Source organism: Thermobia domestica, chromosome 7, assembly GCF_964235325.1.
Source record: "Thermobia domestica chromosome 7, izTheDome1.hap1.1, whole genome shotgun sequence".
Taxonomy (NCBI): domain Eukaryota; kingdom Metazoa; phylum Arthropoda; class Insecta; order Zygentoma; family Lepismatidae; genus Thermobia; species Thermobia domestica.
In genome coordinates, this window is record NC_137460.1 from 88,191,038 (window position 1) to 88,206,462 (window position 15,425).

The window sequence follows — 15,425 nt, forward strand, 5'->3', positions numbered from 1 at the left end:
GATGACACTGTGTGGCTTGAAAACGAGTAATATCTACACAAAATGTGAACAACCAGTTCAGAAAACGACATATTGTTGCTATAAGCTACAGGGCAAATCGACTCACACGGATTGCATAAACTACTGGGAACACAATCACTCCAGCAGCATTTTTACTGAAGCCAAGAAATCCATCTCCTTCTTTTTTACATTATATAAAAAAATCAAGTAGTGCCGGTACTCGTGCAAGACTCTTGGTCTTGCAGGTATGGTCTTGGTCTTGGTCTTGCACCCCTTGGTCTTGGTCTTGGTCTTGCATGCAAGACTCTTGCAAGAACTGCAAGACCAAGACTCTTGCGCTCATCACTACCTACGACCACCTGAGTGAATAACAGGTGGTCACCCCATTGCGTCACCCTCTCCCAACAGGCGTATCACTCCCCAGTTTTCCTCACGACACTGGACAGATGCCAAAAATTTGGAGTACTCCAGCGGAGGATTGAACCCGGGATTACGTGGATATGAATTCAACACTCTAACCACTAGACTATGGAGCTCCTTAAATTTAATAAAAACGTAAGTGTAGCCTACAAAGAGAATTTTCAAGTTATTTGATCTTCAAAACATTTCAGATAAATAAAAAATACTGTAGTACAGGCCCGGTAATAGATGTCCGTGACTTAACAAACAAACAAATAAATGTATCCGAAATAAGCCCCCTATTTTAGTTTGGTTAACCCTGGTTATACTGTATTATTATTATTATTATTATTATTATTATTATTATTATTATTATTGTAGTAGTAGTAGTAGTTGCAATCATAGTGGTAATACTGTTAACAATGTAAAATGGTACAATAGTATGCATATAGAAATTGTAAATGAAGTTCGAGTAACACATGGCCTTTTATTCAGGTTTTGCGGGGGACCCCCAAGCCAGTTACGCCGTCACTGATCCAGCGCTGTATACAGTTCCCTTTCACTCTCATTTAAAATTTTAATGATAACATTCCATTTGGTTCACCTTTGGGGTTATAGATCTACAAGAGGTAGACATTCTACCAGGAAACGTTAGTCATCTTAACAACAAATGATAAACAATATGCGAAGATACCGATACCACATTACATGGCTTAATCAACAGTAGAAAAAACTTTTGAAAGTAATTTTTACAAGACTGGAAGAAATGAAACAATTGTGTGGTTTACAATTCAGAAAGTGGTGAAATTATGTAACGAAAGTGGTAATTTTAATTAGAAAACGTGTGATAAAATAATATATTAGAGGTTTTTTTCAAAACAGTTAAAAGTGTGCACTCAGTGAAGATATAACAATTAAAAATGACTCTGTACCACTTCGGCAATTGTTTAGCCTTGGTTTACGTTCCTTATTATTTAACTTATAAATATTCAGGATTGTAAGTACAGCAAAATAAGGGTTAAGTGCCACAGAGTAGGTCCAGATATATAGAAATTAACCTGAATTAAAGTAACCTAAGCAAACTTACCCTAACCAAGCTGTAACATGCTGAACCTTCTCTGCTGCACGAAGGCCCAAAATGGTACTGATTAAGATTAGTTTCTCATTAAAATGAGTAAATGTATGTGAAAGGATTGTGTAGGATTTTAAATTCGGTATTTATTCCGAAGTTGGTCGTCCACCTAGTTTTCGGCCAAAATCGTAATAGAAGCTACGAAAATTTAAAAATCATCGATTTGCTTTATCAAAGCTCAAAACTCAATTCACAGTAATGTCGAGCGAGCAATAGCGAGTGAAGGGTTAGTAGCCAGGTTCGTTATGTTACGTTTCATTGAAAAGTATAACTTTCTCCACGTTCCTTTTCAGTTATTTTCTTATAACATTTTCCGCAATTTATTTTTAGATTTGTTATGCCATGAATTTTACTTTTAATATTTTTTTCTGATTATCACATATTGTTTCACAAACTGTAATATTATTACCTCACATCCAGGGCTGCGCGTCTGTTTACATGCAGCTATATTTACAATACAAATGCTCATTGCATTCCCATAATCCTACAATACGGTAACCTTGCACCAAGTAGTTTCCTCCTCTTGCCAAATAGTTCCATGTTTAGAACCGCCTATATAAAAAAAGAAACACAACTTCTGCTCTCCTTATATATTATCAAGCACACAAACAAGCAAATTAATCATTTCCTCTTGGTAAATTTTCAAAATTTTGCTAGAAACGGATGTCCAACTTCGGAACCTAACACTTAAATTCCTCTGATGGAGAAATTTTAAATAATGTAGGAAAGTGTTTAATGTTTATAAGTGAAATTTTTCATATGTGAAACTATTAAAAGAGCTATACTAATTCGGTAGTGTCCGCTTGTTGGGGGCAGAACAAGGTAGAAAAAACAGAATGTTTACAGGAGAAATGAGGTCATGCTACAGAAGGGTAATTGATGTGTGAGAAATCTGTGAAGTGAATCGAATGGAAACGCAGTGTGTGCAATGGAGAAATGGGAAATGTAGTAGGGACTATTTGCAGTTAGCAAAAGAGTAGGTAAGAATGTGTGAATACACAGATTAAACTACTTGGCTGTTTTGAACTATGGCGGGATCATGCATAGGGTGTGATATTTCAATTCTAAATTTTTGCGTACGTGTATGAGAAATAAGCAAAATATTGGGATACCGAAGCTAAACTAAACTAGCGTAACCTAACGAAAATTAGACAATATGTAACAAAATAGTAATAATTTTTACCAAAAAATAATCTTCCCCCTAATGCCAACGTACACGAAGTGAATGAGTGCATATCAAAAACGACTGTATATACTAATTTTGACCGGCGGAATATTTCTGCACGATTTAGGAAAGCTATATTATATGTTTACAGGTAGAGTTACAAGTGTGAAACAACTACGAGTGTTCTAGCCCTGTGATTTTATGCAATATAAATTGTTTTTTGCACTATCTTCATTTATGTGCATAATACTCTCCATCGTTGACGCACCTGATCTCTGCGGACGCTCTACTGCGCATGTACCCTGTTGTACTTCTGGCTTAGTTGGATAGCATTTGCGCTTTTAGTGGCCACCTGGCACAAGTCGATTTGTGTTTTTTCCCTATTGTTTATTGTTCGTTGCTGATGCGGACACGAAGGACTAGCACTTTGCTGCGCTTCTGCTGTGACTCGATTAGATAGCATTTTCGTCTTTAGTGGCCACTTACCAGAAGTTGGTTTGTGTTTTCTGTGTAATCGATTTTAATGCATGCGTCCAGACGTATTTATACCCGTATAAAGTGAATCTGTACCTATAAATGCAACTTCTACTCTAAGATATGATCTCTGAGGTACTACGAATGAATTTTGTGATGAAATAATTGCGTATGTGGTAGCAAATAACCATTTTCGGTGCATTTTATCAATCTCAATCAATTATTTGGGCATGCGCCAGAATAATAAGAGCCCAGAACATCATGGGGAATCATTTAAACCAAGAAAAATGTAAGGAAAATGCATCCAAAATAATGTATGCTAACGTTATATGTGTGTACCAATTAAAGAGCTAAAATCAGCTACCAGTAATCATGTAGTACCGTACGTAATATCCAAGAGGTGGAATATAACGAAAGTAGTGGGATTACTTTGGTATGCTATGTTTATGATTGTTAAATAAACACGCGAATTCCTTCGTGGCTAAGCAATTAGTGTACGCGCCTTTGATGTGGAAGACCTGGGTTCAATTCCCGGCGGGATCTCATACGGTTCGGATTCCACGTTAATTAGTATGTCCACGTTTCATATAACCGCTGTTGAACGGGATGTTAAACTCAAAATCAACTCAACTCAATTAAATAAACACATAGTATATGTTACTAAAAATGTAGCTATGAGATTTAAGGGACAGTGCTCCCTTCTCTTGCAGTTTTTTTTTTAGAATTTCTGACTTCTATTTATTGAGGATGTTTTAGTGATATGTAGTTCTGGCATGGAAACAGTTATCTGAATAGTGGCACAGGAATATTTTATTGTATTTCTGTAAGAGAATAATCAATATTAAAAGCAGAAAGGAAGGGAGACTGAAAAATCCAGTTCGCGCAGTGCATAAGGTTGTAGCACGGCAATGACCTAATCCTTTATACTTTCATTTTCATCGATCTCTCAAAAATTATTATTATTATTATTAAACTCAAATAACGGATTTCTACGTATGCAGGTGAAAAACAAAACAATGCATAAAAGAAAATCTCACAATATTCTAAAGTGCGGAACGTCTTTCCCTTGGCCAAGGAAAAAAAAATAAACATTACAAGGAACGGACGTTATGTATAAACGAGCACCTCACACTAGCATAGCACCATTTCATAGAGACAATATATATACATCGTGCATCAACATTACGTCAGCAACCTATCACAATGGAGAAAAATCTTGAATCATTAGGGAAGTATGGTAAAGCCATCAACTCACAAAACACACTATCTCGAAGTACAGTATGTGTTTAACTGGGGATCAAACATTTTCAGTGAAGCGAGGAAAGTAGTACAGATCGATAAATAAAGCCATTACGATCCGCTTTCCGGACATTGAAGTATCGTCCAAGGATGAATTTCTTCTAGACCCAGTGAAACAGTACAATAATCACTATTCGAAATAAACGAAACAATTACACTAGGAATCATCATCAATTCCAACTATTCAAGCGACCATAACACGACCAAGTTCACAGAATTCAAAGTATTAAAACACAAGGTATGAAGATACTTAATATAGAATAGATATCACCGTATTGAGAATTTGTAAGCCCCCTAGTCCCCCCTCCTTTTAAAAAAAAGTACATTAAATGGTAAAACCATAAATATTCTATTCCACTGTATAAAATTCGCATACCAAAGTCATGAAACTACTTTCGAAATATTCATTGCAAAGTATGCCAACTACGGAGTTAGGCCTGAAATACCTAATGATGAGTTAAATTTCAAAGGTAATAATATTTTGGAATCTTAACAGCCTTTAGTTTAAAGATAGCCTGTTATAGAATAAGATACAAAGTATGCGCAATTTGTCGAAGAAACTGTGCTTTCTCAGATAAATCTTTGAAAACGTGTACACTTTCGGCTCAGATATGGTAAGGGTTCGGAACTGGCGCCCTTTTACATATGAGGAATTGTGTGAATTGATTTCTTTAAAATAATAATAATAAAGAGTAATTCAGGACTATGAAAATATTTGAACAGACATACATACTATTTCCAATATGATTACTTTACACAAACGAAATACAGAGGTAAGAACTAACATTTACTTACATTTTTACAAGAGAAAACACTAAGACCTAACACTAGAATTCCTGTTTTTTTGCACAACATCGACTCTTAGTACCTTAAATTCATATATTTTTTAAAGCCACGTTGCATTCTGTGCAGGTTTATTTTGGAAAGAGATAGTCGTTATGGTTATAAAGGCAGCGTTTTCTTGACGAAATTGAACTGAAATTGCTTTAAGAATTATCAGCTTTTAGTAGGTTAGTTGCGCATGGAGAATTCGTTCGTGACTCAGCGGAAAGCTGTCTTTTTTTCGTGAACTATAGACGACATAAAACAGATGAATAGCACTCAGGACAAGGACGGGCGCTATATACGGTCAATTTTACATAAAATACAGTAGTTTATGTAACCTATTTTGTGTTTGCATGTTTTCCCTACACTTGTTTTTAATCTTTTCTCTATCCACTTTCTGTACTTTATTTCATATGAGCTTCAGTATTATCACGAAAAAACAAATTCTTTCACTTCTTCTCACCATTGCATATTATTTTAAAAAAAAGTTCGTACAAACCGCGAAAACTAATTAAGTTGCCATTTTTTTTCCCTCGTAAAATTTTAGTAGCGCATTGGACCGTTGTTGGTACTCCAGCAATGAATTGTTGTGATTCTCGAAATAAAGACACCAAAAGCAATTTTGAGAACAAAGCGTATACATTAAAAGCTACTTATTTACTCCATCAAATATCTTTTCAGGAAACTAACGTCTGTGGAGCTCCAACTCGTTGACTATCTTCTTCCGACTATCAGTTCTTTCCACAGAAAACGTCAGTTTTCTCGAAGAGATATGTGATAAGGATGACAGTAATTTTCTGCCGAAACTTTCACAATTAGGTCATTTCAGGGAAAATACCTTTTAATTACTGAAATTGCATCTCATTGAATGAAGTATAGCTTAAACACATTAATGCAGTGTTCGCGGGATTGCTGCCAGAGTGAATGTTACTGTGCTGAGTTTTCGTTACCATACAGCGGTAACATCTTCTGAGCTCTGAAGATGTTACCGCTGTATGGTAACGAAAGCTCAGCACAGTAACATTCACTCTGGCAGCAATCCGAGAACATTGGATTAATAGTAGACGCCAGCAAAATTTCAAGATTAGCTTAAACACATGATTGTATTTATTTCGTTGAAGTAACTTATATTTTACTTTCAGAGTATTTGGTCCCTCTGTGCTGATCTAGTGGCAAGTACACGTGTTTTGGGTTGAAGAGGTCCCATGTTCGATTCCTTATTGGAGTTCAAATCCCATTGGTCTCATTCTGTATAGTCACTCAGTGTACTGTACTACTAAATATATGGCTAATGGAACCCGGATGTTCAATGCCACACTCATGAAAGCTCTCCATTGACTTCTGTCCATAGTTGGATCCAGTTCCTACTTGGCAAAGTCACAAGGTGTTTACTGTAGTAGAAGTCCTTGAATTATACTGGATTTTGTTTTACATACTAGAAATACTGGAATTTCAAAATTCTAAAAACTTAATTAACAATTAAATTTTGCGTTTCTCAAAGCGTTTTGCAAAGTTAAGCGTTTTCTCCCATTTCCATCATTCCACCATTACCATTCATCTCATCATCAACACCCTCTTAAACTCAGAAAATTAATAAATAAATAATAGAAAGTGATAGTAAGCACGAAAACAGTTCGTAATAGTGAATATATACATACTACATTTTGATCAAAACTTAACACCTTGAATTTGGTTTTATTTCACTAGTGGTCAGTTTGAACTTCAGAATCAAGACTTTTTACTCCTTGACAGTGATTTCAGGCGTTGTCATGGCGGATGAAAGTTCTCAGGAGCAGTGAAATTTACTCGAGATATGTTTACGATCAGGTTGAAAGTAGATCTCCAGTACTTTTGTAGTGCTACTTTCACCCCTACTTTATTAAAAGTTACAACCTGTGTAAATTGCACGTGGAGATTGTGTGCTCTCTACAGATATAGTTCTTACACTGATGACAACTTGTCTTCGACTTTCTGTTTTTCTTCTAGTCACAATGGTACCACTTTCCGGAAGTATTTCTGTCATTAGTGGGTGAAGAAGCAGTGTTAATTTCTGAACTCTCTGTTATTTTGTGTAGCTTATGTTTTGTGTTCAGATGATGTATTTTATTTAGAAGATGTTGTCTCAACTATTCAGCGTAAAGGTTTTTTCCAAGCCGTTTCACAAACTATTTATATTCCAGTTCACTATTCTATCCAAGCACAATAAAATTATTCAGTACAGTGTTTAATCGACTAACAAAGATAGTATTGGCCAGTTTCGATGTTCTACTCACTGAACAACGTCCTTTGATCTCATCTACAATCAACAATGTTCACTCCTCCTTTAGTAGAATTATAAAATGTAACACAGTGTTTTCTCTGCTCTTCTGATTGTGGGTCGATGTTCTCGGTAATCAACAGAAATACTATTTTATAAATCCTTTGATTAGTATATGAGTATATTATACAGCGTAGAGTCCGTAAGAAACAGAGTACATGCCTCAAATAATGTATTTGCTGCGTCTTCTATTTCACTACAGATAAACGGCACGCTAAATTAAATCCGCTCGTCCTATGGGTTAGGGTAGGACAGCATACGTTCCATAAGGTCTTATCATCTTTTTCTTCATATTAGAACAGATAAACTTGGGTAACCTATTTCAATATTCGTGTTGTCACCAACTAATTCAGTCATGAATCATCTTCATCCTCAGAATTCAACATAGAGTTGAGTTATATTTCAGGCAGATCATTTAAATAATAATAATAATATCCTTGAAATCGGTCACACTTCTCTATAACTTACAGAAAATCCAGAATTTTGTTCACTTGAACCAGCATATTTACGACATGAAATTTATTTGTCAACGCTATCTAGGTGGCTTGTATTATTTTTCTTGTTTGCCATCCATGTATTATGTTCATTCACCAGTACGAGAAATACCACTAAATTCACAAAGAAAGCAGCAACACACTAAAATAAACGAACAAGGTTACAAAAAATTGTTACAAATCAGTACTATTTTTACGTAATGCGAGAGGTCGCGCACGGTGCTTCCGACCGTGTTACTTTACCTCAAGGAGTCGTGCACGGCCGAAAAAGACCAGTTGGTGAACAAAAGCTTCGTTACGAGGAACTTATTAGAGCTAAAGGAAAACAATAAATTTATATATGTAGGGAACGAGTTCACATGAAGGTATAGAAAGGGAAAGGTAGATGGGCGCAGTGGCCTGTAGTCTATGCAACATAATTCTTCATCACGGTCTGTAAGACAGTGACGCGACCTCTGAAGGGTTAAGTTTTGATTGTTATATTGGAATATTAAAATATTAGATTTATATTGGAATTGGAATAGATAGAAAACAGATAGATAAATGAGGTAAGATAGAAGTATAGGGAATGTATATATATATATATCTTGATTCGCGCTTAGTTTTTAGTGCCTAGCTTACTTTGTATGTCGTAAATTGTGATTTTTACTATGTACACTTGTGTCCAAAATTGTTGTCGCATGTCTTTAGAAATTACATAAATAGAAATAACTCTCTTTCTTGTGATAGAAAATGTCACATTTCTTCTTTGAAATAAGCAGAAAAACAAAACACATATTTCCAAAAAATATTTCAATAAAAAATTAAGAAATAAGCAAATTATAATTAAAAAAAGAAATCTCCGAAACTTTCATCGAAAAATTCTAAGTTCCATTTTCGTAAACGTGGCAAACGCGCAGTGAAATTTACAAAGAAGGAGGGAATTTTATGCTTTGTTATAAATACAACGTAAATCTGTCATAAGGTTAGTTACTATACATGTGGCACAGCTCTAACAATCATTGCTATTAAGCATTTTACATTTAAACAAACGACTAAATAGAAATAAGCTACAAAATGTGCGAAGCGATCAGGCATTTTGTGTTAGTGGTTTCGCTACATACGTCTACCAAGGTGCAATCCGTACCGTGCCTTTGTAGAGTAGTCAGTTAAAGCTTCTTCTTTACATACTTTATTTTTCCACGATCATCACTTCGAATCCCATACCCTATAGTAACTTTTTTTTTTTTTTAAGAAAAGCTTGATTCTGTGAATTCCTTAAGGAACAATGTTTTGTTCTAATAATGCTCCTTAGTATTATCCTCTTCATTCTAGTTTATTTGAATATTTCCAAATAATTTAGAATTATGTCTTTATAAACATTAAAACTCAAGAATTTTATAAAAAGCGGAAGCTTCATTTATAATCATTTTCATAACCGAAATGAGAAACTTACAAATAGTGGAATTTTAATTAACATATGGCCAAGCTTTCATAAAACAGTAACTAATAATAATAATAATAATAAAACATTTACTCCGCATTGTTTCTGCAAGTAATATGCAGGTAATAGGCAGAAAAATGAACGTAAACTATTAGATGTCGATTAAAAATTAGTAGGGATAGTTCTAAAGCCAAGTAGAAAATTATCTCTGCTTCATGAAAATAATAAACATTTTATAAAAATAATGGTATTTTTGCTATATCGAAAATGTGTTTAGTAAATTAATAAATAAAATACAATTATATAATTCAATCACTCTTACTCGATAGCTTGAAGAGAAACTGTCGGCCGCGACCCTTCGGTTTTCTTCGTAGCACACGAAGGGACACGAAGTTGATCCGAACCAAGGGAAAAGGTGTAGAAAAAAGTAATGGCACTCAGGGCGGGTTAGGTATTGCCTGTCACATAAGAAAATGCATGTTCTCCGCAGGATAGTATCTGTTGCTTCTTGACGCGATGGAAAATACGAGAAAATCGGTTCAGTTAATGTAATTGACCATTAAAACTTTTAAAAGCTGTGGATGCTGGTAAATTAACAAAATATATTACGTTTGCAGATGCAATTTACACAACAAATAACACGAATAGTGTGAGAAGCAGGGAAAGCAGAGAAACTGTTATATGGTAAGGCAACAGAAACAAAAATCACAAACTGGATATTTAAAGTGGATAGCAAAAAAAAAAAAAAAAAAAAAAAAAAAAAAAAAAAAAAAAAAAAAAAAAAGCACCTGAGTATGTGGCGTAGTAGATAACGTTCTAATCTACCAATCAGTTGATCCATGTTCGTGTCTTCGTCAAGTGCATGGGCGTCTTTGGCGGGGGTTGAGGGGGACGCGTCCACCTCAATATTTTGAAGTACAAAATATTCAATATTTTATTCTAATTTATTTACTAACGACAGAATAACATATAAATAATAATTACACTATTTGGAATATAATATTCTGGCTATGAAAGGATTATAACAGACTTGATATACCTCAGGGGTCCGTGAAGGTAATCAGAAAGCTAACAAATGGAATCGAAGATAATAAACAGGTTGGGCTTGGTAGTACCATTTAAATCACTTTCCTTGATGTCCCCCCCAAATTTTACATGCCAGAGACGCCAGTGGTCAAGTGTGTTTTGTTTTTTCTCGCCGAAGAAACAGCCATTACTTGTAATATTTACATTTTTTCTTTTCGACAAAGGAACAGCCATTACTTGTAGTACTAGAGTTTTATACAGGGTGTTAATGAACTATACCGACAAACTCTAAGAGGTGATTCCTCACATCAAAATAAGAGAAAAAGTTCATATGGACCTGTGGGGAAAAGTGCATAGTTTCAGAGCTAGGGCTGTCCAAAATCGCGAAAAAGCAAAACTTCAATATGTCCTCTTTCGAATTCCAGAAATTGTGGATGGTGGTCCTTATCAGGTAAAAGAAGTCACACATACGCAATCCAGAAATGCATATTTCATTAATTTTCAGTGGGTGTATAACTTATTCCATACAGGGCAAAATTCCCAGACATTCAATCAACCGAATTTTGAGATTTGACTGACTTTATGATTGGTCCAACGTAGGCAAAGATAAGCCCCGATAGCAGTGAACACAGAAACCTTTAGCGCGATGTCGAAAGTGTTAAGGATCGTCAGCAACACGGTTTCTCGTATCGGGAAAACGCACGTTGTAATGTTTTCTTTCACGCTTATAAGTGAAGAGAACGTGAAATATACAGTGAGGAAATCCATCGAATCACACATTAAACAGAAAAAAACATGGAGCTGTCGGTTCTTAACACTTCCGACTTCCCTCCGAAGCAGTGGATGTCCATTATTGTTAAGGCTTATATTCTGCCTACTTTGGACCCTCCTTGACATCAGCGTATATCTGAAAACTCTATTGAGAGCATATCTGAGAATTGCACCCTGTAGTTTTTTTTTTTTTTTTTTATCATTTTGCTTTGACGGTAGATTTTAGGGAAGGGGGAGAGCAGGAGGGGAAATATATGGAAATGAATAAAACTTAGTAACTCTTGAACTACTCGAGAGACCTCGATCAAACTTTCAACATAGATTAGGTTCGGGCCTGGGATGTTATTGCCATTTCACGTTTACGATACAACGTAAGGGATGGGCAGGGGTAGATATATGTTAAAAAATGAAAATAAAAGTGACTGTCTTTGTGACTTCATCACGCTTAAACACCCTACCGATTTTAATCAAATTTTCAACATAGACGAGGTTCAGATCTGGGGTAGTTTTATCATATCAATTTGACGGTAGAACAAAGAGTTAGGGGGAGGGGAAGGGAGAGATGTATGAAAATGAATAAAACAACTCTTGAACCACCCAACTGATCTCTATCAAATTTTCAAGATAGATGACGTTCGGTCCTTCGATAATTTTTATAATCTAATTTTGACGGTGGAAGGTGGGGAGGGGGAGATATGTAAAAAAATAAAAATAAAACTGGCTGTCTTTGTGACTTTATTACTCTTGAACCATCCAACCAATATCGATCAAATTTTCAACATAGATGCGATTTGCGCCTGGGATGGTATTTACCGGTATCTATTTACTTTGACGATAAAAATTAGGGGAGGAGAAGGAAGGAGTTAAAAAGTAAATGAAACTTAACTCTTGAACCAAACGATCAATCTCGGTCGAATTTTTAAACACAGATGAAGTTAGGGTCAGAGATTTTTTTTATCATTTCACTTTGACAGTAGAACTTAAGGGAGGGGAGGGGATACCTAAAGTAAATAGAACTTAATAACACTTGAACCACCGGACCGATCTCGATGAAGTTTCCAACCTAAATGAAGTTCTAACCTGAGATGGTTTTTGTCATATCACTTTGACGGTGTAACTTTAGGGAGGAGGAGGGGAGACATTTAAAATGATCAAAAATGACCGATATTAGTCATCTATAGCTTTTGAGCTAGCTGAGATTAACAGTGACACTACCGATGCTGTGTAAATCCAAATTCAGCCCCACAGTTTGAGAGAGGGAGGAGGTTTTGTATCGTATCATTTTAAATACGATATAAAATGACCGATATTAGTGGCGAATCTATAGATTTCCAGGGGATGAACGGTGTTACTTCCGATCCCGTGCCCCGCAACATGGGGAGAGAAGGGGGATATATAAAAACCATCGAAAATGACCAATATAAAAGAGCACTTTAGTAATAGTAAAAAGTGACTGACTAGCGGAACTATGTTTTCTTAATTTACCCCAGCGAAGCAGATAATTGATGCTAGTGTATTCTAAAACTCAAAAATAGAATTTACAATTCGTTTAAAAATATAGGCTGGAGCCGTCTTTAAAGGTTAGGTACCAACTAGTGAAATAGCCATTTATCGAACGAAAAGAATATGTTTCTGGAAATATTATTTGCGAAATATTCAAACCTGTTCCCCAATAGAATAGCATATCAAGCGAAGTGAAATGAAAAAGATCCAAGTGAATCCAACTGCTATCTTCTAGATTTAATTTAAACAGCTAAAATGCGTACTCACTTTGGCCAGTTTATGAACACAAAATGGGAAATTAAAATATTGTAGCAGTTGCCTTACTTTCTTTCCTAGAGTTGGAATTTCCAAAAACGATGGATCACGTGGTCACAGATTTGTAAGGAGGAGTTTAAATGCCGAGTTTCATCTCCTTATGATGAGACATTCATCAGAAAGTCTTTTTTAGAGTATATTTTTAATATTTCCTTTCCTCGCTTAGAACATGTATTGTATGAAAGTAACATGAGAAAAACCCGGCCAGAGTTAACTAACATGGAAAAACCAGAGTTTGGTAAATGAACTTCGGGGCCATCCTTCGCGAGGCAGTAGTGCACATTTAAAATGTTAATATAACAAACTGGAGGAGCGCAATAGTCAGAAATAGTGGAGGAAAGGCGTCCTAAAGATTCTAACTCAGCGCATGTATGACACGGCGTATAAAGTTCTCAAGTGACGGCGTGGCAGTGTTAGGATGATCCACGGCTCCCCTGCAAAGAGTCCTGGGTTTGATTCCTGCTCGAGTGAATTTTATTTGTTTTTTGCTTTAACCAATAAAGTAACCATTTTTAACTACAAGTAAAATATTAATTCATCATATGTTTATAATACATAAAACAATAGAATTGTTCAAATCAGTTGTAAAATCTTTGAATATTCTATGTTAACTAGCAATAGAATGTAACCTATTCCGCGTAGTATATTGATGCCACGGGTTGTATTATGAAAAAACATGAAATTTTTGAGTTTTACGTCCCACGTTTATGCCGGCTAGGCTAAAGGAGACGGTGAAGATGAGAAATTAATGAAATGGTGGAATGAAGAAAGTGGTAGGAAACGGGAGAACTCCGACGAAACCCACGCACATGGTGTTTGTCCAGCACAAAGTTCACTTGGCGGGAGCAGGGTTTGAACCCGAAACCCCATGCACCAGAGGTGAACGCTCAACCATTAAGTCACCGCGGCCCGGAGTTATATTATGGTTAGCAGAGTCGTTGTGTAAAAAATGTTCTTGACGCTTCGTGTCGTATCTGTAAACAGTGTGCGAATTGACCGGACATTTGCAAGGGAGGATGGATTGTACTTCAGACGACAATAGCATGGCAAAGTATGACAGTTGTAGCCAGGGGCGTCATTTAGGGAGAGCAGGAGGGGCAATTACCCCTCAAGAGTTTGAGGAATAAATATCCTTTAATCGATTGTCTACTAATACACTAGAACTAAACGTGAAAGCCTTATGTCGGTGGTGCTCTTGCCCCCTCAATTGAAGTCTGAAATGACGCCGCTGATTACAGCATACATCCAGTATTACCAAAGGGAATTTCTCCCTCATTACCCTTGTAATTCGCACAATGTTCACAAATATAGACACGAAGCGACAAGAACATTTTTTGCACGATTGTGCTAACCATAATATAATGCGTGATATCAATATACAACGCGGAATAGGGTACAATTAATTGCTAGTTAACACAGAACATTGATAGATTTTACAACTGATTTGAATATTTCTATTGTTTTATGCATTATAAGCATATGGTGAATTAATATTTTATGGCTACTTTATTGGTTAAAGCAAAAAACAAAAAAGTTGAATCGAGCGAGGATGCAACCCGGAACCATTTGCACGGGGTCGTAGATGCTCCTAACTCTGCCACGTCGTCACTTGATAACTTTACGCGTGCTATCATATGCGAGATTCGGAATCTTTAAGACGCGTTTTCTCCACTATTTCTGGCTATTGTGCTCTCCCAATTTGTAATATATACACTTATGATAAATATGCACTCCTACCTCGCGAAGGATGAACCCGAAATTCATTTACCAAAGTCTGCTTTCCCCTTATTAGTCTTGTGAGATACTGTTTTTTAAGCATAAATTTTTCCACCTTCTTTCTCTATGGACTTTAGACGAAAGTAACATAATAAAGCCTTCGTTCGAAAAGGTTGATAATTATGTTTAAAAACTAATTTGAAACGGTTGTAATGTTTTTTGTGATGATGCAATAGATAACAAAATAATATGAATAAAACAATTGAAGAAATCCCCTCTACTACTTCTTAAAGTTGGAATTTTTGAAAATGTTAGGATATATGTCTATTTATTTATAATAAGACATTTGTATCGAGTTTCACGGCCGTAACTTGAGAGGCTCTGAGGTATTTTATTATTGGCATAATTTTTTTATCCTTTATCACCTTTAATATACGCGCGTTAATTAAAGTAAAAAAAATACAGAACATTGTTAAAAATTACCTATCTTAACATTTTTGTTTTATTGGATCAAAAGATTCAATATATGTTAGGCAAAATTTTCTTGTACGCCTTATATCTGGAGA

General features: G+C 35.6%; 1 protein-coding gene across 2 annotated transcripts in view; it reads left to right on the forward strand.

The window, feature by feature from the left end:
- Nucleotides 1-1,056: 1,056 nt before the first annotated feature.
- Nucleotides 1,057-15,425, forward strand: part of LOC145690276 (BOS complex subunit TMEM147) — a 47,062-nt gene continuing 32,693 nt past the window's right edge. Inside the window, exon 1 of one of the 2 annotated variants that reach the window (XM_081765027.1) lies at nucleotides 1,057-1,396. In XM_081765027.1, coding sequence (XP_081621153.1) covers nucleotides 1,320-1,396 — 77 coding nt within the window. In that variant the 5' untranslated portion in view covers nucleotides 1,057-1,319. The remainder of the gene's footprint in view (nucleotides 1,397-15,425) is intronic. The other variant, XM_081765028.1, reaches the window with a different exon arrangement.